Here is a 24,044-nt window from a genome sequence, read left to right as displayed (position 1 = left end):
GCTCTTATAGTTTCCGTGCAGTAAATGTTTGCACTTTTTGGAACATCCGAAATCTCGTAGCTCTACGTACCTCCTCATCCACACTCGGGGAAGTAAGTAGTTCTACATCAAAAGTCGTTCTCTCTTTTTTTAGAGTAGATACAAATAGATAAAAATGAAAATTTCACGTTCTTCGTATACCTCGAACAAAAGTACATGTTCGTGTCTTATAAATCATGGGCCTAGTCATACAACAGCGTCTTGCTCAAAGATAGCGCCAAATGACCTTAAAACCCATTTGCAACAATAATTGATATATAAGACTCTGAGAATTGGCATACTAGTATCCAATGGCCGTGAGACCGGATATGCACAGTACACAATTCTGTTCACGTGTTTTGTTTTGAATTAATATTCGACCCAGCGTGACAGACACGTTACACATTATTACGAGTATGTTATTAGAGAAACGCAAGTGGTGTGAAATAAATGAAAATAATTGCATTGGTGTAATATACAGGGTGATTCAAAAGTCCCGATTCATTTTCATGAAACTCAAGTGTAACGTTTTTCTTATACAGGTAATATACTAAAGATGAGAGAATAGCCATAGTTTGTGGATGGTTGAAAGGGCTATGCTCAAGTCCGGCGGTGTTTTTGCGGAAACTTCACAAACTTGATCCATCAAGGGCAAATATCAGGATCTTGATGAACAAATTTCTCAGAACTTCCTCTATGTTTCGTAAAACCGAAAAATAAACAAACACCGTATATAAACTATCTTGCAATAGTTGCAATGACTTCTACATTGGACAGACTGGAAGATCATTTCAAACACGTTACAAAGAACATATCACAGCCATAACCAAACCATACAACAATTCAACCTACGCAGAATACATCACAAACTCCAACCATAACTACAGCAACATAGACACTGACATGAAAATACTATACATCCAGCCCAAAAAAAAACAGAGACCTGACACTCTAGAGCAATATGAAATTTACAAACACACAAAAACACACCCATAACACATTCTGAACACTCAACTGAATTTGGAAATACACACCCTTCTCGACACAATCATGAACACACTCCACCACAACACGAAACTAGAAGGTAACGGTGTAACTCACTAGGATCCAGCGGATGACACAAACCACGTCGAAATTAGTTAATAAGGTAATTTACCACCAAAATTTACAACATTAACACAGTGAAGCAATTATTACTTGTTAAATAACGTTCGTCAGTGAAAAAACCCTAATTGTATTATTTTAATACTTTCCACTACATTCAACTGTACGAAAGGTCATTAAAAATAAGCATGCGATTTCAATTTGTCCTAACAATACGAGTATTTACATTCAAGGTCATGACTCATGAAATAGTGGTCAATATTTTTTATAATGTTGCGGTAGAATAATTTAAATAAAATAAATAAATATTAATTTCTTCTGCACGGAAGTACTGTGTGTCTTTTGTTTCTCTACAAGTTCCCGTAAAACATGAAACAGTCAGAAATCTCGTACGTATTTTTAATGACCCTCTGTGTACAGGAATACTTTTCAGCTTTAGAGCACCCATAAGACGTTCTAAAGTTCATTATAAACAACTAACATTAAACAAAATCATAATTATTTTATAAACAGATTTATGTATAAAACTGTTATGGACAAACTGATTATAATTCTTATGGATGTCCGCTGTTGGAGAAGATTTAAAATAGCCTCTTATAAAACTTCTTCTTCTTCTTCTTCTTCTTCTTCTTCTTCTTCTTCTTCTCCAAGCTTTAAGCCTTTTAAGGCTGGTTGCGGCTCCAAATTAATTACACTCATTGATTGATCCATCTTTTCTTAGGTCTACCGATGTTTCTCCTCCCTTTAGGTATATAATGCATAATTTGTTTCGTATATCTATCTTCGCCCATTCTCGCTACGTGTTCCAGCCATTTTTGCCTATAATTTACTATCTGTTCATTTATATTATAAATTTGTATTGGTTTCTTATATTTTCATTTCTAAGTCTGTCTCTTCTTGTTACACCCAATACCGACCTCAGAAACCTCATCTCTGTTGCCTGTAACCTACTTTCATTCTAAATGACATTGTCCATGTCTCACTGCCATATAGCGCTCCTTTAATTTGTAAATATGCTCAAAATAATAAAATAAGTTTCGAGAAGTGTGCGTTCTGGAAAATAGCTTATTAGAAACACGGCACAGAGCTCCTCACTAAATCAATATTCCGACCTTGAATTCTTTATACAATAATTTTTGCCGCCAAAATTGCTATCTTGTAATTATTATAATTGACATGCTAAATAAATCATAAAATAATCGACTATAGTAAAATGCATTCGCATATGGCGACACACTACTACGTCACCTATCCATAATATACTAAAACGTATTAAAAAGTTAGCTACATAATACATACTACAGTTACACACACATCTGTCACGGACTGTGTTCAGAACAGTGAAAACATTTCTTTATAGTTTTGTGCAACAACTTTCTATTGTACGTCACAACACCGCGGCATTGCCGATTGTCTTCGTAATGGCGGAAAACATAAAATGCATTGTTGGGATAACATGAAGTGAAATAAAAACTCCTAACACAGGCAGTCTCGTATACAGTATATAGACCTACTCTAAAAAAGAAATCACTACAACAATGTTGCTGTGTACGGCTTACAACCACACACGTGCATGAGGAAAATAAAGAGAGCGTTCACCTCTATCGTTACAATTGTCTATTAGATTTCCTGACGAGGACTTAAGGGTTATAGTAGTATCGTAGTGTGCATGCAAGTCGGGAAGCTGGATCTGGATTACACAGATTATGATTAACATCACGTTACTAGAGTCGCATAAGACCTGTTGGGGTCCTTATATTGCTTCATACAGCCTAGCTCAGCTTGGCTTGTGGAGGACTGGATCCGGAACCCTACTACAGTGGCTAAGGGATGGAATGCTGCTGTTCAGACCGATTGAATATTTTATGTGTTTTTGTGAGTGAGACGACGATATGTTATTTTCAAACTGCGCAAACTTTAAGCCTAATTTTCTAAATTAACTATGCACTTAATTGAAAAAACGTGTAATAGAGTTTCATTTATTTTAATGTAGCCTATTCTATTAACACAGATTAAATATGAAAAATGCCTGTTATTATTCGGTTGAGAAGCTTTTATCATCCAGTCTGCTGTCAAAAAATCTGAAAGTTAGAATTTATAAAACAGTTGTATTACCGGTTGTTCTGTATGGTTGTGAAACTTGACTCTCACTTTGCGGGAGGAACATAGGTTAAGGGTTGAATTTACACAAGTAAGGCGAGATTCAACAGTGTTAAGCCACGATACGCGGTGGAACATCTGAACCAGCGTCGTGGTATGCCACTGAAGATGGAGGAGCATTCCTCCGAAACATGTTTGGTTTTTAACTGATTATACTAATTTTTAATTTAATTATCAAAAAGTGTTCATACAACTGTAATAAATTATATCTTTGTATGGCTTAATAGGTTAAGGGTGTTTGAGAATAAGGTGCTTAGGAAAATATTTGGGGCTAAGAGGGATGAAGTTACAGGAGAATGGAGAAAGTTACACAACACAGAACTGCACGCATTGTATTCTTCACCTGACATAATTAGGAACATTAAATCCAGACATTTTAGATGGGCAGGGCATGTAGCACGTATGGGCGAATCCAGAAATGCATATAGAGTGTTAGTTGGGAGGCCGGAGGGAAAAAGACCTTTACGGAGGCCGAGACGTAATGGGAAGATAATATTAAAATGGATTTGAGGGAGGTGGGATATGTTGATAGGGAATGGATTAATCTTGCTCAGGATAGAAACCAATGGCGGGCTTATGTGAGGGCGGCGATGAACCTCCGGGTTCCTTAAAAGCCAGTAAGTAAGTAAATAAGTAAGCCTATTCTATTGCTCCCTTCAATCTTCAGACTTATATGACTTCCACTCTGTATTCATCCATTCATTCATTCACTCATAGTGTTTTGCCCAAGGACAGATATTTCTTTCCTATTGTCTGCCTTCCTCTCAGTCTCTGCATATGATTCATATATCTTATCATTTGATATCTTCTTCTGCTCCGAACTCCTCTCCCGTTCACCATTCCTTCCAGTGCATCCTTCAGTAGGCAGTTTCTTCTCAGCCAGTGACCCAACCAATTCCTTTTCCTCTTCCTGATCAGTTTCAGTATCATTCTTTCTTCACCCACTCTTTCCAACACAGCTTCATCTCTTATTCTGTCGGTCCACTTCACACGCTTCATTCTTCTCCATATCTACATTTCAACTTATTCTGTTCGCTTCTCTTCACTTCGTCGTAATGTCCATGTTTCTGCCCTCATACAATGCCACACTCCACACAAAACACTTCACTAGTCTCTTCCTTAGTTCTTTTTCCAGATGTCCGCAGAAATTGCTTCTTTTTCTATTAACAGCTTCCTTTGCCATAGCTATTCTCCTTTTGAATTCCTGGCAGCAGCTCATGTTACTGCTTATAGTACACCCCAAGTATTTGAAGCTGTCCACTTGCTCTACTGTCTCATTTAGAATTCGCACGTTTACCTTCTTTATTTTTCTTCCGATAACCATGATCTTCGTCTTATTTGCATTTACTTTCATCAATATTGTTCACAGAGTCACTCAACTCTAGTAGCATATCCCTTAATATTGTCTCCTCTTCTGCTATAACGCCATATTATCAGCAAATCATATGCACTTTAAATTAAATTAAATTATGGTTAATTTAATAACGCTCGCAACTGCCGAGGTTATATCAGCGTCGCTGGTATGCCGGAATTTTGTCACGCAGAAGTTCTTTTACATGTCAGTAAATCTACTGACATGAGCCTATCGCATTTAAGCGCACTTAAATACCATTGACCTGGCCGGGATCGAACCCGCATCCTCGAACACATCATTTAAAACTATGGCTTAAACCGAAACAATGACGAAATCTCCACCATATACTCGCACTATCGTTTGTTTTTATGTTTACTGTTTGTATCGCTTAATTTTGAGAGCGCTTCAGTCAGAAAATTTCAAACAGTCGCAGAAGTCTGGAAACTTATCTCAAGGCCAAAAGTCCTGATACTTTTAGCCCATACACGAGGAGATGTGGATTTAGATTTGCACAGGCTTACCTCCAGGTAAATCTTTGCATGTATGGGGCCGTTTACCTCAGATATGGACAACATATGATAATACATCATGAAAAGTATGTAATATACTTGTTTTAAATATTTTTTGGTACTAATAGTTTCAAATGACCTAAGAAGTATAAAACAAGTGATACTGTAACACAAACATGATTTATGTGGTCAGACCACGTTAACTTTGGACCCAGAATGATACTAAGTAGTTCACACCTGTGGAGTAACGGTAAGCGCGTCTGACCGCGAAACCAGGTGGCCCGGGTTCGAATCCCAGTCGGAGAAAGTTGCCTGGTTGAGGTTTTTCCGAGGTTTTCCCTCAACCCAATACGAGAAAATACTGGGTAACTATCGGTGCTTGACCCCAGACTCATTTCACCGGCATTATCACTTTCATTTCATTCAGACGCTAAATAACCTGAGATGTTGGTACAGCGTCTTAAAATAGCCTACAAAAAAAGATAAAATAAAACAAAAAAAGATACCAAGTAGTTTCGCTTGAAGTAATATCGCACGCTGACGTACATTCGGTCTTGTCAGCGGTCAGAGAGATTATGCTGAGTTTATCTGTATCCTTCTCTGCTAATGGAGCGGGAGATAAAATTATTAAAGTTGAACTGGAATAATAGCAAATATTGTAGGTCTCTATAATTAGGTCTGATCGCTTACAGCTTTTCTTGGAGATATTATTAATCAAGACCAGGGTACTCGTAATTGTAACTAGATGAATTATTTTCTCAAGAGAGACGCAATAGTTAAATCACTGAACGCGATAGGGTAATTTAATTAAGCAGGAGTGCCGTATATGGCAACAACTTGTTTCTGCCAACAATTTATTAATCTGGCCAGTCCATCGCTGAATCCTGCACCTCTCAAGTAACTGTCAGGCTGAAATCCCCCGTGTTCAACATGTAATTTCTGTCTCTAATTTGTTTCTTGTTGAATGAGTTATTATGAATTAATTTGTCGTTTTTTTTAGAGTTGGGTTGCATGTCACATCAACTGCGGTCAATTTACACGTTACCAATTTCTCTTGAGAAACAAGGTCACGTCAGCTGATGCAGCAGTCAGTTTTGCAAGCGATGACATGTTATTTCTGAATACTTATTATTGGAGTAGCTATACTACCATGAAAACAGTAGACGTTAAGCGCTCGTTTTCTACCGACAAGCTTGTGGCAAGAAACAAAAATATATTGTATAAATTGCTGCTCTAATCTAACAAGCAAACATTCTGATGGGGGCAGATAAAAAAGTTATTTTTTTTCTTTCACCATGTTAATGATGTCAAAAGAAGTCCTCATACAAATTTTGACCACTCGACCGCAATTACAAAGGCCGTAAAATTGATCCCATGGTATGAGAAATATCTCAATTCCAGTGGAGGATATACTGCAGGGGCGGCTTTTGGGGTAGTGCCAGTGTGCCATGGCACCACCAATGAAAGAAACAAAAATAATATCCTAGAAAGCAGTTGTAATAGTTTATTTCTACACATTTTATTCGTATTTCATTTGAACGAGGGCGCGCACATATCCGGACGCACTCTTGCAGCGTTTTTCCGAACGTTGGAGCCACTTCGGTGTGGCACTACCTGCGTCCATATAACACTGTACAAAAGGGGGGGGGGAAATCGAAAAAAAATCGAAAGAGAATTGGGAGGACAAATTTAAAAGGTAAGCAAAACGCGTCCTTGCAAGGGGTTGGAGCTGTACAAAACTAAATATGTGAGCTCCAAGCCTGTTGGCCACTAGTCTCACTCCGGGTTACGCTGCTCCACTGAAAAAGCTCTAGAAAATTTTGAAGGGGAAGCCGAAATTGGACGTAACCTCTTAGGTACCACATACGCGAGGGGGACTGAGGTTTGATCAAGTGATCAAGGAACGGGGCGAGGAGGAGATGGCTGGTGTTTGCCGTTAGGATGGCGAGACGCTGTCATCTGTTGTTCGATGACAAAGCATGTGAAGGCCGTCGGAAGAAGCGCCGTGAAATCTAAATCTGCAATTTGAGAGGTCCCTGTCCTTTCAAATTGCGACTAATTGAGTGACCTCGTATATTTAATAGACAATTTATAGGTTCTGAACTAGGGCATACGTCGTTTATAATAAAGGGGAATATATATGGGGAAGGACATATAGGTCCGTGGCTCATTTCTTATAGGGCTCATCCCGACATTTGTCTTACACCTTAGGAAAACCACGGAATACCTTAGGCAGGATGAGTTGTCTCATATATAAGAGACTAGCCAATTTGGCTATTATGTAGGAGGTGATTGTTGTCATGAGCCTTGTTGAATCGTCTCAATTTTGAGACCAGCCATTTGGCTATATGATGGCTCAATTACGAAGAGGGGGGAGAGATGTAATTGTTAATTAATTTAGAGTAATTAGGGAGATTCATGGGGATATGAGTGCAGGTCCGTGGCCCATTTCTTTTAGGGCTCATCCCGACATTTGTCTTAGCGCCTTAGGAAAACCACGGAAAAACCTTAAGCAGGATGAGTGTACAAAAGGCTACTGATTCTAGTTTATATACGTTTCTTATGGCAGACTTTGAGCCGAATTCAATTTGACTCAGTAGTTAATATTCCGCCCGCTAGAGCACAGTAATGCAGGAATTTCGCTAGATGGCAGGGTTGTTGGAGACGTTATTTCTCTATGAGTTAGAGTTCCGCGCCAAATGTTAATGTAATGCAGGAATTTCGCTAGATGGCAGGGTTGTTGGAGACGTTATTTCTCTATGAGTTAGAGTTCCGCGCCAAATGTCAATGTAATGTTGCCAATTCAAAACTAATGCACATAACTTGGATTTGAATGTGTAAATTATTATCCATTTAGCTATATTGAACGCAGAGATAGTCATGGTTCTTTTTAGAAAGATAAATATTTTTTCATATTATGTAAAACTGTTTGTTAATGTTGTGTAATATTTCTTTTATTTTGCGGCAATTAAATATCGCTACACTGTTGCTATAGTATTGATGCTTCTGTTAACGATACATGAGATCTGTGCAGGACATGAACATGTGTTATTCAGGCCTCTGCCTTGGATTCATCGGCCTGTTAAATAAAATGCAAACGTGTTTGTTTATTATCTAATCTCGTGTGTTTTTGCCAGTAATTTTACTAGTTATAAAAGTCATTTGTATTTGACTAACAATACTGTGAAAGTTTTGCATTATCTGTATCTGTAAATTTCGTTATTAGTTTCGGAAATGTTATTGTAACTGTTACTAGATGCATTATTAACTGTACACCTGGTAAAATAGCTGGTTCAATTAATGTGTTTTATTTAATATAATGCAAATGTGAACTGCGATTATTAATTTCACTAGGGTAATTTGCGTACAACTTTGTTCATTTTTGGCACCACCACCACCAGAATGTCTCACCGGCCGCCACTGATATACCGACAAAAACCGCAACAACTGCTGTATCTGTTTCAATAAATATTTGCATGCTTTGTTTTTTTCTGTAAACGGCCCCAATAGCATTTCCAGTTAAAATTTCAACTAGGATAAACCAAGTTCCATTTGAACTACGTAAATGTGGAACGAGTGTAGCTTTTCCTTCTGTTCACTACTTTCCCAAACACCCTGTACTCCATTCTGTGGCGTAACAATTAGGTCCAGTTGACTTGTCTGTCTCAGTTTCACTTGGAGAGCTCTCTGTGATCCTTCCGACAGTTTCATCTCCAGCTAATGGAGGCAGCACGATGGGCGGACAAGACTAATTTCGCCTCCTTCCCTGATTAAGTCTCTTTTGAATGGCAGACTATATAATTTTCTATTCTTGCAGCCATAGAAATACAATGGCCACCGGCAACTATACAAGGAAACAAAGCAATAGCTAATTCTGTTACTCAGGCGACCAGATACAAATGCGAGAAACAAGTGAAGTACGTATACCAGTTCGGTGCACGAACAGACGAAAACAACGTTCAGGCAGTTGCGTAGACTTGTTTGTAACCGAAACTCTTTCCTTATTTGAAGGCAAGTCATTCTGCTTTCTTAATGTACTAAATATATCATTATTGTTTGCGGTATTTAAAGAGATAATTCAAAATCGGTGGGGACGACCAGGGCCGCCGAGAAGAGGGGGGGGGGCAAGGGAACGAGTGCATATGGGCCCGTGAGCAATAAGGGCCCGTCAGATTAAGTGAGTCTGATTACTTTTTATTATCATGAATTATTCGTAGATACATACGGGTACTATAAAATTTTGTAAGAACATTTGTTACATAAATTTGACATATTAACTCAACAATAGTAGAATTAATACAAATTATCACTTCATATGTAAATATTTGACTTTTATATAATAGAATATCGGTTTCCCGCATTAACATTCACCAACACGACAATTTAGGGTCCCGGCATTTGCCTGAACTATGTTCCCGTCACTTGTACCGAACACGTTCAATTATTTATTGACTTGTCCTTTTTAACCACCCCCGCTGGTCCAATGCAATATGCTAGTGGAATCTCCCAAACCGAAGTCGCAGGATACGTTTCTTTTTCAGTACATTGTATGTTTCGTGTCAAAACTTTCGTCTTTTCGTTGTCGTTTGTCTAATAAATTCTATTTATTAGTATTACCGGTTATAGTTTAACTGCACAATGGACAAGTACAGGCATAAGTCGGGAACTGAGAAGCACAAGGAGAGACAGAAAAAATTGGAAGATATTAATATGGGTGCTAGACTGCGTGAAAAATATTACGGAGACATTAACAAAGAGATCAGTGATGAGCCGAAAAATTTAAAATCAATTCATGCCTCTAATTTAGGGCCAACCCCACTGAAACCTATGAATCTCCTAAATAGTCTGAGGGAATTAAAACGGGACAGTTTATTTCCAAATATTTGTATAATCATTACAATATTCTATAACATTCCTGTGACAGTTGTTGATGCTGAAAGATCCTTCAGCAAAATGAAGGAAATAAAAAATGTATTCGGATCAACAATGTGTAAAGAACGACTGAGTAACCTTGGCTCCTTAGTCTGGAGAGCGATCTTGCTAGGTCTTTAAATGTTGATGATATAATTGATGATTTTGCATCAGTGAAGTCAAGGAGAGTTGTTTGTTGATGTCGGACCGCAAGTTAGAAATTACAGGTGTTTAGGAATAATGTTTTATGAACATAATATATTGTGCTAATGTGAAGTTTTGCTATACGTTTTCAATGTAATAAAAGTGTATATTTTTAAGTTCGTATCTGTGTATGGGGTTATCTCTTATTTATTTTGGAAATAACTGTTATGATTAGAATAACTGGTAGCATGTAATTGTTACTTTTTTCAACGGGGGTCCGAGTACAGTATTGCATAGGGGCCCAAAAATTCTGTCGGCGGCCCTGGGGATGACAATAAAATGATTATGGAGCAATAATTATAAACGAGAATTCCTGAGGAAATCGATATGCTTGACAATACGCTGCCCCACGACTCATTTTTCTATTACAAATCTTACAGTAGGCACAGTAATTATTTTGCATCAAGTGTAGTTGAAATAGTATCAAAACCAGCAGACTTTTGCCTGCACGTAAGTATAAATTCTGTAATAAAATAACAGGAGAGTAATAGGACTGATTTACAAAGACAATATAATTATTACAGTATTAAAACACACATTGAAAATCATGTTTAAACCATACATGTTTCAGGTCGTGCGGTCCTATCTTCAGTGGTCATTTATAAGGAGAATAATCTCTTGATATAATGTTACTAAAAATTACAATGTTGAAATTGAAGTTTAATAATGTGTTTGAAATTGAAAACGGCCATAGTACAGAATGAATACTTACGACTAATCAGCTGGTGTTTGCTGAGATGCGATGCCGGTGTGGTAGGAGACTGAATGCGGTGTGTGTTATGACTACGCTGGTCAAGTTGAAAGGCAATACGCAGATCAATGAGAATGTTATTGTCAATTTTATTGGAGCTTTATCATTTAAATTATTTTTATTTGTATTTTTGTCTTTATAAATCTCTATGGATTCTAGAATGTTTTAAGTTTCACCTTTACTTTGTATATGCAGGATAGTCATATCTGATTCTGTGTTCGTAAAGAAATGTTGATTATTTTAAATGTGTTCGTTGAACGCTGATTGAACTCTATTACTGTGTGAAATTTGTCTATGTAATCAATTGAATGAAACCACGGTCGAATTAAAACTATAGTCCCGTCGCTCTAATTTCCGGCAGCCAATCGCGTTGCAGGTCGGCTACATTTAAACGTGGGCGTCTTGTGATTCGCTTATGAAGACGTTATTCATTTCTTAAGGCTCGATAAATACTTACCTAATATAATCGCCCGCCATTTTGGCTCTTTCGTTGGCGTTCGCAGAAAGCACACGAAGACGTTATTTGCCGCTCAATTACAGTGCGTTTGATTTATTATCATAGGAGCTACGACATGATAATGTTTAACGGTGCGGCAAATAGATTCCTCATATGGTAGCTCGGGAACGAAAGAACAAAAATGGCGAACGATACTACCTACCTAGACTTTATAGAGCCTTCACTTCCTAAGACGTAAGCAAAGAAGCGGAGTCACGCCGGAAATAACAGCGTCGCGACTATAGGTTTTAACATGTCTTTTACAAGCATGTCCAACGAATAATAGGATCCCTATAATTGTGTGAACTGTACTCGTATATGCTCTTGGTTAGATGTTTAGATTTTTTTAGTTGGTTATTTAACGACGCTGTATCAACTACGAGGTTATTTAGCGTCGATGAGATTGGTGATAGCGAGATGGTATTTGGCGAGATGTGGCCGAGGATTCGCCATAGATTACCTGGCATTCACCTTACGGCTGGGGAAAACCTCGGAAAAAACCCAACCAGATAATCAGCCCAAGCGGGGATCGAAGCCGCGCCCAAGCGCAGCTTCAGACCGGCAGACAAGCGCCTTAACCGACTGAGCCACGCCGGTGGCTTGTTTAGATTTTTAACGGCTTTATTTTTATTTGTAAGTTTATGAATATCATTAAGAGTAAAATAAATTTAATACAGTTTATGTGTTGCGTTATTAATTATTATTTTCCCTTCGTTTCTTCACTAAATATACAGGATGAACCATAAGTAATGTCATTAATTTCAGGGGATTGTTCTTTAAGAAATTTCACACACAAAAGTTTAATACAGTTTTGCTCGTTTTTGCTTCCTTTTCGAGATAAAAATTGTTTTACGTATTTTGGAAATGCCATTGATTTAATTCCCAAACAGAGTATTATGATAATAAAAAATTGAAAGAATTTTAGTTTTGACCTTTAAATGCGCACAAATTTGATCCGAATAATTAATATAATTTTGCTTGTTTTTGCTTCCTTTTCGAGATAAAAATTGTTTTACGTGTTTTGGAAATGCCATTGATTTAATTCCCAATCAGAGTATTACGATAATAAATGATTGAAAGAATTTTATTTTTGACCTTTAAATGCGCACAAATTTGATCCGAATAAGTAATAAAATTTTGCTCGTTTTTGCTTCCGTTTCGAGATAAAAATTGTTTTACGTGTTTTGGAAATGCCATTGATTTAATTCCCAATCAGAGTATTACGATAATAAATGATTGAAAGAATTTTATTTTTGATCTTTAAATGCGCACAAATTTGATCCGAATAATTAATACAATTTTGCTTGTTTTTGCTTCCTTTTCGAGATAAAAATTATTTTACGTGTTTTGGAAATGCCATTGGTTTAATTCCCAATCAGAGTATTATGATAATAAATGATTGAAAGAATTGTATTTTTGATCTTTAAATGCGCACAAATTTGATCCGAATAATTAATACAATTTTGCTTGTTTTTGCTTCCTTTTCGAGATAAAAATTATTTTACGTGTTTTGGAAATGCCATTGATTTAATTCCCAATCAGAGTATTATGATAATAAATGAGTGAAAGAATTTTATTTTTGATCTTTAAATGCGCACAAATTTGATCCGAATAATTAATACAATTTTGCTTGTTTTTGCTTCCTTTTCGAGATAAAAATTGTTTTACGTGTTTTGGAAATGCCATTTATTTAATTCCCAATATGCTCAGTTAGAGTATTATGATAGATTACTGAAAGAATTTTAGTTTTGTCCTTTAAATGCGCACAAATTTGATCCGAATGAATGTAACATTTTATTCGGATCAAATTTACAGAACGAAAGCATGAATTAGGAATTGTGCATTTTTTAATTATAAAATGTGGGGGGGGGGGAAGGAGTGGGAATATTGGACTGGAAAAAATGATATACAATAGAACTTTTTTACTGAGAATAGTCCATACTATCACCCCATAAAATATTTACCATTCCTCTTGAATCGCCCTGTAGAAAGTCTTATAATAGTAATATACGTTACAAGAGCGGTATGTTGACGTTTTCATGGTCGAGGAAAAGATTGAAAAAGCGAAACGTAGTTGAGCTTTTTTAATTTCCGAGAACATGAAAACAAACATACCGCTCGTGTATCGTACATTATTTTGTGCGAAGATCGTTTATTACATACCTGAAAGACGAATTTCTAATTAGTTGCAATGAAATCTCCATGTTGGTTTCTGTTTAATGACGGCAACTTCGGAAAACCAAAATATATTTCTTCAACATTGTTGCTATAAAATATTTTCTGTGTTTACTATACTCCAGCAGGCCGTGATATACGTCCGTCTTCCCCCCCCCCCCCAGTCTATAAATGCGAACTTAAAACAAACGGTAAGGTTATGTAATTATTTATTTTTCATTTTAATATTTTAACAATATTATTTATATAACATATTGCAGTAATAACATCGGCATCTGGAATCTTGTTCATTTTTTCACGGCTTCCTTAATGTTACTTGTATGAGGAATGCAATAAGTTTCGTGGAGTAGTAGACTTTACTTAATTTTTGCAAATATTTAAAAACAATAATTAACATTGCAATTTAGGTGAAATTGCAGTGGTAAGTTTCCAATTTATAATTATTACTATGTTAAACGTCTCTAAAAATAATATGTTAAAAGCCTAAAGCAGTAAAATGAATGTCGCGCTTAAGCGGTAAGAAGAGGGAAATTGTTATGTGTGTTAGGTTGGGAATACTGAATGTGGTATTTCACACTTACCGCGTATTGGTTCTGTGCGGAAAACAAGCAAATACGCACAATCTCGCACAAAAATGTTTTCAAATAGGATAATAGTTCGTCCATTCCCGTCTCTCTTTTCGCTATCACAGCAGCACGTAGGGTTACAGAGCTAGTTCCCCTATATGATTGCAGACTGTAATGTTGTTCATGTTCTGTGTTGCAGTTTACAATGAGCAGCCCGAGCAGGACAGTCTGAACGACCCGAACTCAGGACCGGAGCCCGCCTCGTCCACGCCGGCGGAGCTGCACCCGCCGGGGGGCAAGCACCACCATCACAGCCGCTCCAAGCTGCGGGGCGGCCGCACATTGCTGGGCATCCTCACGTCGGGCAGGAGCTCAGCCCTCGATATGTTGGACCACACCGAGCCCTTGTGAGTACACCGTACATTTGTGCAGAGAAATCCACTCTCCAATACAGAGCTTGTGATTTCCAAAATAAACAGTATTAGACCTACTCAGAAGATAAGAAATAATATACAGGGTGTTGAAAAAAAGCATGAAATATTTTGAGAGGTGCTACACTGACGTTCAAAGATATCCGACCTACGATTTTATTATCATTGAAACGGTAACCTACTGTATTACTAGAATTATTGGAAACTTTAATAAATTCTCAACGCTTCAGAACATCCAGTTACATAAAATTTTATTTCTTTCTCCTTTTTTTTTTTTTTTTTTTTTTTTTTTTTGACTTACCAAACACATCCGCCAAACCAACAATGCTCTCCAAACTTCAAAAGCTTAGACTAAACCAACTACATAGTATTACGATGTACCGAAGTACATATGATATTTCCGTGCAGAAATTCTGCGTCATCATATGATGATGGATGAGTGGAACAGAGAAAAATTTTTTCCGGCACCGGGAACCCAAGAGGTTGGACTTAAACTGAGACGATTCAATCCGACATCGGGATGAGAATCCGGTGTGGCTTAGTGGATAGAGCGTCAGCACGTAGAGTTGAAAACCCGGGTTCAAATCCCGGTGCCGGAGAGAATTTTCTCTGTTCCACTCATCCATCATCAACTACATAGTGTTTAAAAAACATCGGACAAGCCAAAAGTACAAGACTACGTATGTTTGAACAACATTAAATTGACAGTGAATGTTTGTTTTAACAATAAACATGGGGCGAATTAACGGTGGAATGGGGGGGATTTCCCCCCTGTTGGAAAGTTATTCCCCTCTCATAAATTCATATTAACATCCCTGCCAGAGATAACTTCTATCCCTCCTCACAAAATATAATTGTTTTATAAAGTACAAAGTAAGCAAAGGAAATAATACAGGGACATCACTTTATTTTTACCAACATTTTTAACATCAACCTGGCTATACTCGGAAACACTGTTTCCCCCTTCCATTACAGGAGTTTGGTGTTACTAGTGCAATATGTAAACAAATCATTTTACTAGGTATAGGAGGAGAGAAAAGTAGGTATCCATTTATGTTGTAGCGAAATACGATATTACGATTTTCAGTTTGATCATTACTTTTACGGAATTTATCAAAATACAGTAGAGTAGTAACATTTTTTTTCAAAAACTCAACTTTTCAGGCGGCTATGTTCGTTATGTAATGTCTACTTTATTTAGCATATTAATTATTGATGTTATCATACAATATAGAGAGTGCATTTAAATTGAGGGGGTCATAAGTAAAGGGCTGTAAGTGCACTTAAGTTACTTTTGAGAAAATGGGGTTTAAATATTTAAGCTTTCGTAAAATCGGTGAAATTTTTTATTTAAATTTTAATGTGTGATGCGATTAAGATATCCCTTTGCCACTAAAATTTTAGATACTTTTGCTTACACTGGATGCACTTAACTCATGTTAGGCCTACTACAAATGCCACTAGCATTCCTTTGCTTCTAGCCACCTCAATTCAAAAAAAGCTAATCTGAATTTTTAAACAAGCTGCTGAAAATGGTTGCCGTTCATTACAATGCAGACTTCAATTCAGTACGCATATTATTAAAAACATTTTGAAGCATATTCTCTGAAATTGAATTTATCGTTTCTTGAATATAATTTTTTAGTACGATATTATTAATATAGGATCTTTCTTCTATAGAAAACGCAACCATATTTCTGAAACACACTATACACTGCAGTGTTTGCTTCACTGCTTGAAGACTTCGAATGCAACAGCGGCCGTAAGTTTGTGTGTCTGACGGGAGCAAGGACATTAGTGAAGGGGTGAGAGTGAAGTACATTCAGAAATGCAGGTACAATAAAAATGCAAGTAAAAATAAAATGATGTCCCTGTATTTCTGTATTATCATCACTAGCAAGCTGACAACAATCAATAACTTAGGAATTACACATCTTATCTTAAGCCTGCTCAATGATATAATTATTATTATGATCAAGATGCAAGACAAGCAACTCAGTGCGACCAAGCGTTGAGCCGTATCGAATGAGGTTCAAACTAATTTTATGTGTGGTATTTTCTATCTAGGATTCTACCCTCCTCCCCCCATCAGAAATCTTAATTCGCACTCTGACTATGTCAGACAAGTAGCCAATCATGTACTTGATAAGCGAACAGTAGTCATGGTTTTTATGTAGACGGTTCCCTTTTCTGTCACCAAATACATCGCAGACGACACCCCGGTGAAGGTTGACTAGTCACAAGAAAGTACTGTGTCAGACAAGTAGCCAATCCTGAACTTGACACGCGAACAGTAGTCCTGGTTTTTATGTAGACGGTTCCCTTTTCTGTCACCAAATACATCGCAGACGACACCCCGGTGAAGGTTGACCAGTCACAAGAAAGTACTGTTTCAGACAAGTAGCCAATCCTGAACTTGACACGCGAACAGTAGTCCTGGTTTTTATGTAGACGGTTCCCTTTTCTGTCACCAAATACATCGCAGACGACACCCCGGTGAAGGTTGACCAGTCACAAGAAAGTACTGTGTCAGACAAGTAGCCAATCCTGAACTTGACACGCGAACAGTAGTCCTGGTTTTTATGCAATTTTTTATAATCTTATGCAGACCATTCCCTTGTCTCTCACCAAATACATCGCAGACGATACCCCGGTGAAGGATGACCAGTGAGAAGAGAGTACTGTGTCAGACAAGTAGCCAATCCTGAACTTGATACGTCAACAGTAGTACTGGTTTTTATGCAATTTTTATAATCTTATGCAGACCATTCCCTTTTCTGACACCAAATACATCGCAGACGACACCCCGGTAAAGGTTGACCAGTGAGAATAGAGTACTGTGTCGGACAAGTAGCCAATCCTGAACTTGACACGCGAAGAGTAGTCCTGGTTTTTATGCAATTTTTTATAATCTTATGCAGACCATTCCCTTGTCTCTCACCAAATACATCGCAGACGATACCCCGGTGAAGGATGACCAGTGAGAAGAGAGTACTGTGTCAGACAAGTAGCCAATCCTGAACTTGATACGTCAACAGTAGTACTGGTTTTTATGCAATTTTTATAATCTTATGCAGACCATTCCCTTTTCTGTCACCAAATACATCGCAGACGACACCCCGGTAAAGGTTGACTAGTGAGAATAGAGTACTGTGTCAGACAAGTAGCCAATCCTGAATTTGATAAGCGAACAGTAGTCCTGGTTTTTACACTCTTATGCAGACAATTCCCTTTTATCTCACCAAATACATAGCAGACAATACCCCGGTGAAGAATGACCAGTCAGAAGAGAGTACTGTGTCAGACAAATAGCCAATCCTGAACTTGATACGCGAACATGCAATTTTTTATAATCTTATGCAGACCATTCCCTTTTCTGTCACCAAATACATCGCAGACAACACCCCGGTAAAGGTTGACCAGTGAGAATAGAGTACTGTGTCAGACAAGTAGCCAATCCTGAACTTGATAAGCGAACAGTAGTCCTGGTTTTTATGCAATTTTTTATACTTTTATGCAGACCATTCCCTTTTCTGTCACCAAATACATCGCAGACGACACCACGGTGAAGGTTGACCAGTGAGAATAGAGTACTGTGTCAGACAAGTAGCCAATCCTGAACTTGATAAGCGAACAGTAGTCCTGGTTTTTATACTCTTATGCAGACAATTCCCTTTTCTGTCACCAAATACATCGCAGACAACACCCCGGCGAAGAAGAATGATGACCAGTGAGAATAGAATACTGTGTCAGACAAATAGCCAATCCTGAACTTGATACGCGAACATGCAATTTTTTATAATCTTATGCAGACCATTTCCTTTTCTGTCACCAAATACATCGCAGACAACACTCCGGTGAATGATCACCAGTGAGAATAGAGTACTGTGTCAGAAAAATAGGCAATCCTGAACTTGATACGCGAACATGCAATTTTTTATAATCTTATGCAGACCATTCCCTTTTCTGTCACCAAATACATCGCAGACAACACCCCGGTGAAGAAGAATGATGACCAGTGAGAATAGAGTGCTGTGTCAGACAAATAATCAATCCTGAACTTGATACGCGAACATGCAATTTTTTATAATCTTATGCAGACCATTTCCTTTTCTGTCACCAAATACATCGCAGACAACACCCCGGTGAAGAAGAATGATGACCAGTGAGAATAGAGTACTGTGTCAGACAAATAGCCAATCCTGAACTTGATACGCGAATATGCAATTTTTTATAATCTTATGCAGACCATTTCCTTTTCTGTCACCAAATACATCGCAGACAACACCCCGGTGAAGAAGAATGATGACCAGTGAGAATAGAGTACTGTGTCAGACAAATAGCCAATCCTGAACTTGATACGCGAACATGCAATTTTTTATAATCTTATGCAGACCATTCCCTTTCCTGTCACCAAATACATCGCAGACAACACTCCGGTGAATGATGACCAGTGAGAATAGAGTACTGTGTCAGACAAGTAGCCAATCCTGAACTTGATACGCGGACAGTAGTTCTGATTTTATGCAATTTTTTATAATCTTACGCAGACCATTCCCTGGTGAATGATGACCAATCAGAGGATAGCACTGTGCCAGACAAGTAGCCAATCATGAACTTTCGTCCACTAACTTTCGTCCACAATTTGTTTCGTCCATTACCTTTCGTCCACTCACTTTCGTCCACGTTCTCTTGTCCACAATCGATTGGTCCAAACAATTTACGTCCATCAATACTTTTTGTCCACACCTTTCGTCCATCTTAGAATGCATCTGCAGGCAGTGATTGTCGCCGAGAAGCCGCAATGTTGTTTGGGCTACCATTTGTACCTTTACAAGATATTTTCGAAATATTTGATTTTGTGGCAGAAAGAGCAACAGAAGAGATTGAAGAAGTTATAGAATTCTTGGAAAGAGTTTATATGAGAGGGATTCGTCAATTTTAAATCCACAATTTAACATACCAGTAATCACAAACTGGGTGTCATGCCATCTATGTTGTTCTATACCGCGCATAAATCCAATGGATCGGATCATGATCCTTGTAATCGGACTGATGCATTTGAAAACTTCACTAGATTTCCATTATGGCCAGAAATTATTAATACAAAGAACGATTAACCGTTCAATAAAAGAAACGCTGGGCCGAATAACGGTCTATGTTACAATTTTTCAAAATCGAAGTTTTAATGGAATAATGCTCTGTATAGTCTTACACAGCTGAAACAAAAATTGTTTTTCAATATCTGTATCAGAGGCGCTTCTACACGAGTTACAACCATGAATTTTTTGGCTGGAACAACGGTCTATGTCACTAGTCACTTCTAGCGTATCCAGTTGTTTACATCGTATCGGGAGTTATTGCACGGGAGTTTGTTCTCTTTACGAATACTGGGTACTTGAACTCTGTGTATCAGGTTTCTATTACCTACGTAAAATGGACGACTGCAAGACAGTGACTATGTTTATGGTAGATATGGACCGGCTAAGTAAATCTACAAAAAAAGAAAAAAAAGGATCCAGACAAATTAATATTAATAAGTGGAAAGATGTGCCACGAAAGTCGCTGAGAGATAGTGGTCTTAAGTGTAGGCTACAACAAGGTAGACGAAGTCGCAAGTTAGTGCGAAAGATCCCCCAAGTAATGTAAGTTCCTGTCTGTTATTTTTGCAGTATTTTATTAGTTGTACTTTAATTTACACCTTACCTAGTGTTAGTTGGCCTATGCTGTGTTTTACCACTATAGTTTATTTTAGAATTTTATTTTTTCAGGAACATGTCATATTTGTGAAAATGTTTGTAAGGAGATGTGCTCACAGCTTACTGTTGATGTCAGGAAGGAGCTGTTAAAAATGTATTACTCTCTTACACTCAGCATTTAAAAATGTGATTGTTATTGTCTTCATTACGGTATTAATAAAATTTATACTTAACAGATAACCCATATGAATAATTTCAAGGAAAAAATTGTTCCGGGCCGGGTATCGATCCCGGGACCCTTCGCTTAGCGCACGAATGCTCTACCGACTGAGCTGCCACAAGAACTATACACGACACGGTCACAATTCTTCCCTTTATATCCACACAACTCAAATGGGCTGACAAGACGCCAGAAACCCAACTTTGAGTGCACACAATTCTGTGTGACTTAACTTGTGGCTTTCGGCCCCGGAACAATTTTTCCCTTCCCTTTCTAACTGAAAGCCAGATTTGCATAAGATAACCCATTTGGGATGGATAATGCATATTCGGGACAGCGGTTCTAATTCCATCCCCCAACAATTTCTCAACTGTAATATTTAATTTTCTTTATTAATTTGTTATTGTTACAACTTTCGTTAATTTAATGGTGTCCCTGCATCTCAATACTGCAATTATTTTCTAATAATAGTTTTATTATTTGATCAATATTGTATGATTATTCATAATATAACATTGAGCGTAACTTTAATAAATTACATGGTGTTAATTCATATTAATATATAACATTTAAAAATAAATACCATAATCATTTTGTTCATAATTTAACTTTTTTATTGATTTTGTATATTTCATAATATCCTGATTGTACAGGGACATCACTTTATTTTTACCAACATTTTTAACATTAACCTGGCTATACTCGGAAACACTGTTACCCCCCTTCTATTACAGGAGTTTGGAATTGCTAGTGCAATATGTAAACAAATTATTTTACTAGCGATAGGAGGAGAGAAAAGTAGTGTATCCATTTATGTTACAGGGAAATACAGTATTACGATTTTCAGTTTGATAATTACTTTTACAGTATTTTATCAAAAAAGAGTAGAATAGTACCGATAACATTTTTTTTTCACAAACTCAACTCTTTAGGCGGTTATATTCATTACGTAATGTCTACTTTATTCAGCATATTATTAACCTAATTTATTCCTGAGAAGTTTGTGAGCACTTCCGTAAGAAACCCCAATTTCTACAGCTAACTTCTTGACCGAGTTATTAGGACCTCGCTGCATCCTTTCTCTAGCATCTTCTGTTATCTTTGTTGGCCATATTACACTTTTCTTCCTTTCTGTACACTCTGTTGCTCTAAATTTATCTACCAGATTAATGACATTTCTACGAAAATATTCCGTAATTATATAATCAGGAAATTGTGAAAAAAAAACTGATGTTCACATTCGGTTATCTTGTAATTCCAGTTTCCATCATCGTCCTTCATACCTACACACAGTAAAACAAAACTCTTGTTTAAATAATGCTGTTAAGTACCGCACCATATTATAGGGTACCGTACTCTAATCTTCACTTGTGCTCAGTCCACACAGATAAATTCAGTTATGCTACACATGATACCTGTGTGAAAATAAACTTCAATAATATAAGCTCTTTCATCTACAGAAAATGCAACATATTTCTGAAACACACTGTACTCTGTACTGTTTATTTCACTGCTAGCAACAGCGGCCGTAAGTTTGTGTGACTAACGTTAGCAAGGACATTAGTGAAAGGGGTGGGAGTCAAGTACATTTAGAAACGCAGGTACAATAAAAATTGAAGTAAAAATAATATGATGTCCCTGTATAAAACTGTTTATTGTCTGTATTCCCCAGTAGCATTTCTGTGAAGTTAAAAATGTTACAAACTTGTATGATGTGTAATACGACTTTCATTAACATACAATCGTATACTTCGCTTAGTGTACAAAACATATTGATGGAATAACGGTCGATGTTGCCCGTCCGATAGTACGAGGCGCATCCAGAAAGTAAGTTTCCCGATTTTTTCCCCTTGAAAGTAAACGTAATTAGCCGTGTCAATTGCGCATGCTTAACAGATCTATGACGTATCAATCATATGCCAGCCGGACAGGTCCCGCCTGGTGACAGCGTGGCAGCAGTGGTCCGAAATGGAAGCTCTTATTCCTTCTCCCGCCGCCTGCGAGGTTCGGTCGGTGATAAAGTTCTTTAATGCACAAAGCACTGCGCCAATTGAAATTCATCGGCAGCTCTGTCAGGTCTATGGGCCGAACATCATGAGTAAGCAGATGGTGCGTCGCTGGTGTAGGCAGTTTTCCGAAGGTCGTCAAAGTGTCCATAATAATAATAATAATAATAATAATAATAATAATAATAATAATAATAATAATAATGATTTATTTTAGCTGGCAGAGTTAAGGCCGTAAGGCCTTCTCTTCCACTCAACCAGCAAAAAGTGTATATACATATGCATGAACTTACAAATGAAGAGCGCAGTGGGCGACCGTCCCTCATCAATGATGATCGTGTTGAGCTGGTGCGGCAGTGCATCATAGAGAATCGTCGCTTCACGATTACGGAGCTGAGCAACCATTTTCTGCAGATATCGCGATCCTTGTTGCATGAAATTGTCACTAAGCACCTGCTGTTCAAAAAAGTGTGTGCCAGGTGGGTGCCGAAAAACCTGACACCCGAACACAAAATGCAACGTTTAGGAGCAGCACTGACATTTCTGCAACGGTATCACGATGACGGCGACAGGATCGTCACGGGCGATGAGACTTGGATTTCGCACTTCACCCCGGAAACCAAGCAGCAGTCAATGCATTGGCGGCATAGTGGATCTCCGGTCAGGACGAAATTCAAACAGACGCTGTCGGTGCACGGTGATGTGCACGGTGTTCTGGGACAGGAAGGGCATTCTGCTCATTGACTTCCTTCCAAGAGGTGAAACAGTGAACGATGACCGTTACTGTGAAACACTGCGAAAATTGCGACGTGTCATTCAAAACAAGAGGCGTGGAATGCTTACTGCAGGTGTTGTGCTCCTCCATGACAATGCTCGTCCACATACGGCTCGGCGCACAGCAGCTGTTTTGACGGAATTTGGCTGGGAGTTGTTTGATCAGCCACCCTACAGTCCTGATCTTGCTCCCAGCGATTTTCACACGTTTTTCTTGCACCTCAAGAAATTCCTGTCCTCCGGTGAGCGTTTTGGCAACGACCAAGAGCTGAAGACGTCTGACACACGCTGGTTCCATTCACAGGCGGCAGAGTTCTACGACAGAGGGATACAAAAGTTGATCCCACGATACGACAAGTGTCTCAATTCTGATGGTGGCTATGTTGAAAAATAGTTGAAACATTGCTGTACCTGTTGCCAATAAATGTTTTCCTGAAAGTGTGTGTTCTTTTTAAAAAAAATAGGGAAACTTACTTCGTGGATGCGCCTCGTACATTAATGAGCGGAATTAAGATGTAACATTTTGTTCTTCCTGCACAGTTAGCAGATTGTAACATAGACCGTTATTCGGCCCAACGCTTCAATTATTTTCAAACATTGTATGTAAGATTTTAAAACTATATTGCGTTCGTTATCATTGATTATACTACAGTGAATATTAGTCAT

General features: G+C 37.9%; 1 protein-coding gene across 2 annotated transcripts in view; it reads left to right on the top strand.

Moving 5' to 3' along the window:
* LOC138698423 (proton channel OtopLc-like) overlaps positions 1 to 24,044 on the top strand; it is a 707,834-nt gene that overhangs the window by 636,684 nt on the left and 47,106 nt on the right. For both annotated transcript variants that reach the window (XM_069824314.1, XM_069824312.1), the window contains exon 3: positions 14,448 to 14,655. In XM_069824314.1, coding sequence (XP_069680415.1) covers positions 14,448 to 14,655 — 208 coding nt within the window. The remainder of the gene's footprint in view (positions 1 to 14,447; positions 14,656 to 24,044) is intronic.

This window comes from Periplaneta americana, chromosome 4, assembly GCF_040183065.1.
Source record: "Periplaneta americana isolate PAMFEO1 chromosome 4, P.americana_PAMFEO1_priV1, whole genome shotgun sequence".
NCBI classification, from domain to species: Eukaryota; Metazoa; Arthropoda; class Insecta; order Blattodea; family Blattidae; genus Periplaneta; species Periplaneta americana.
This window is presented reverse-complemented; position numbering and strand designations above follow the sequence as displayed.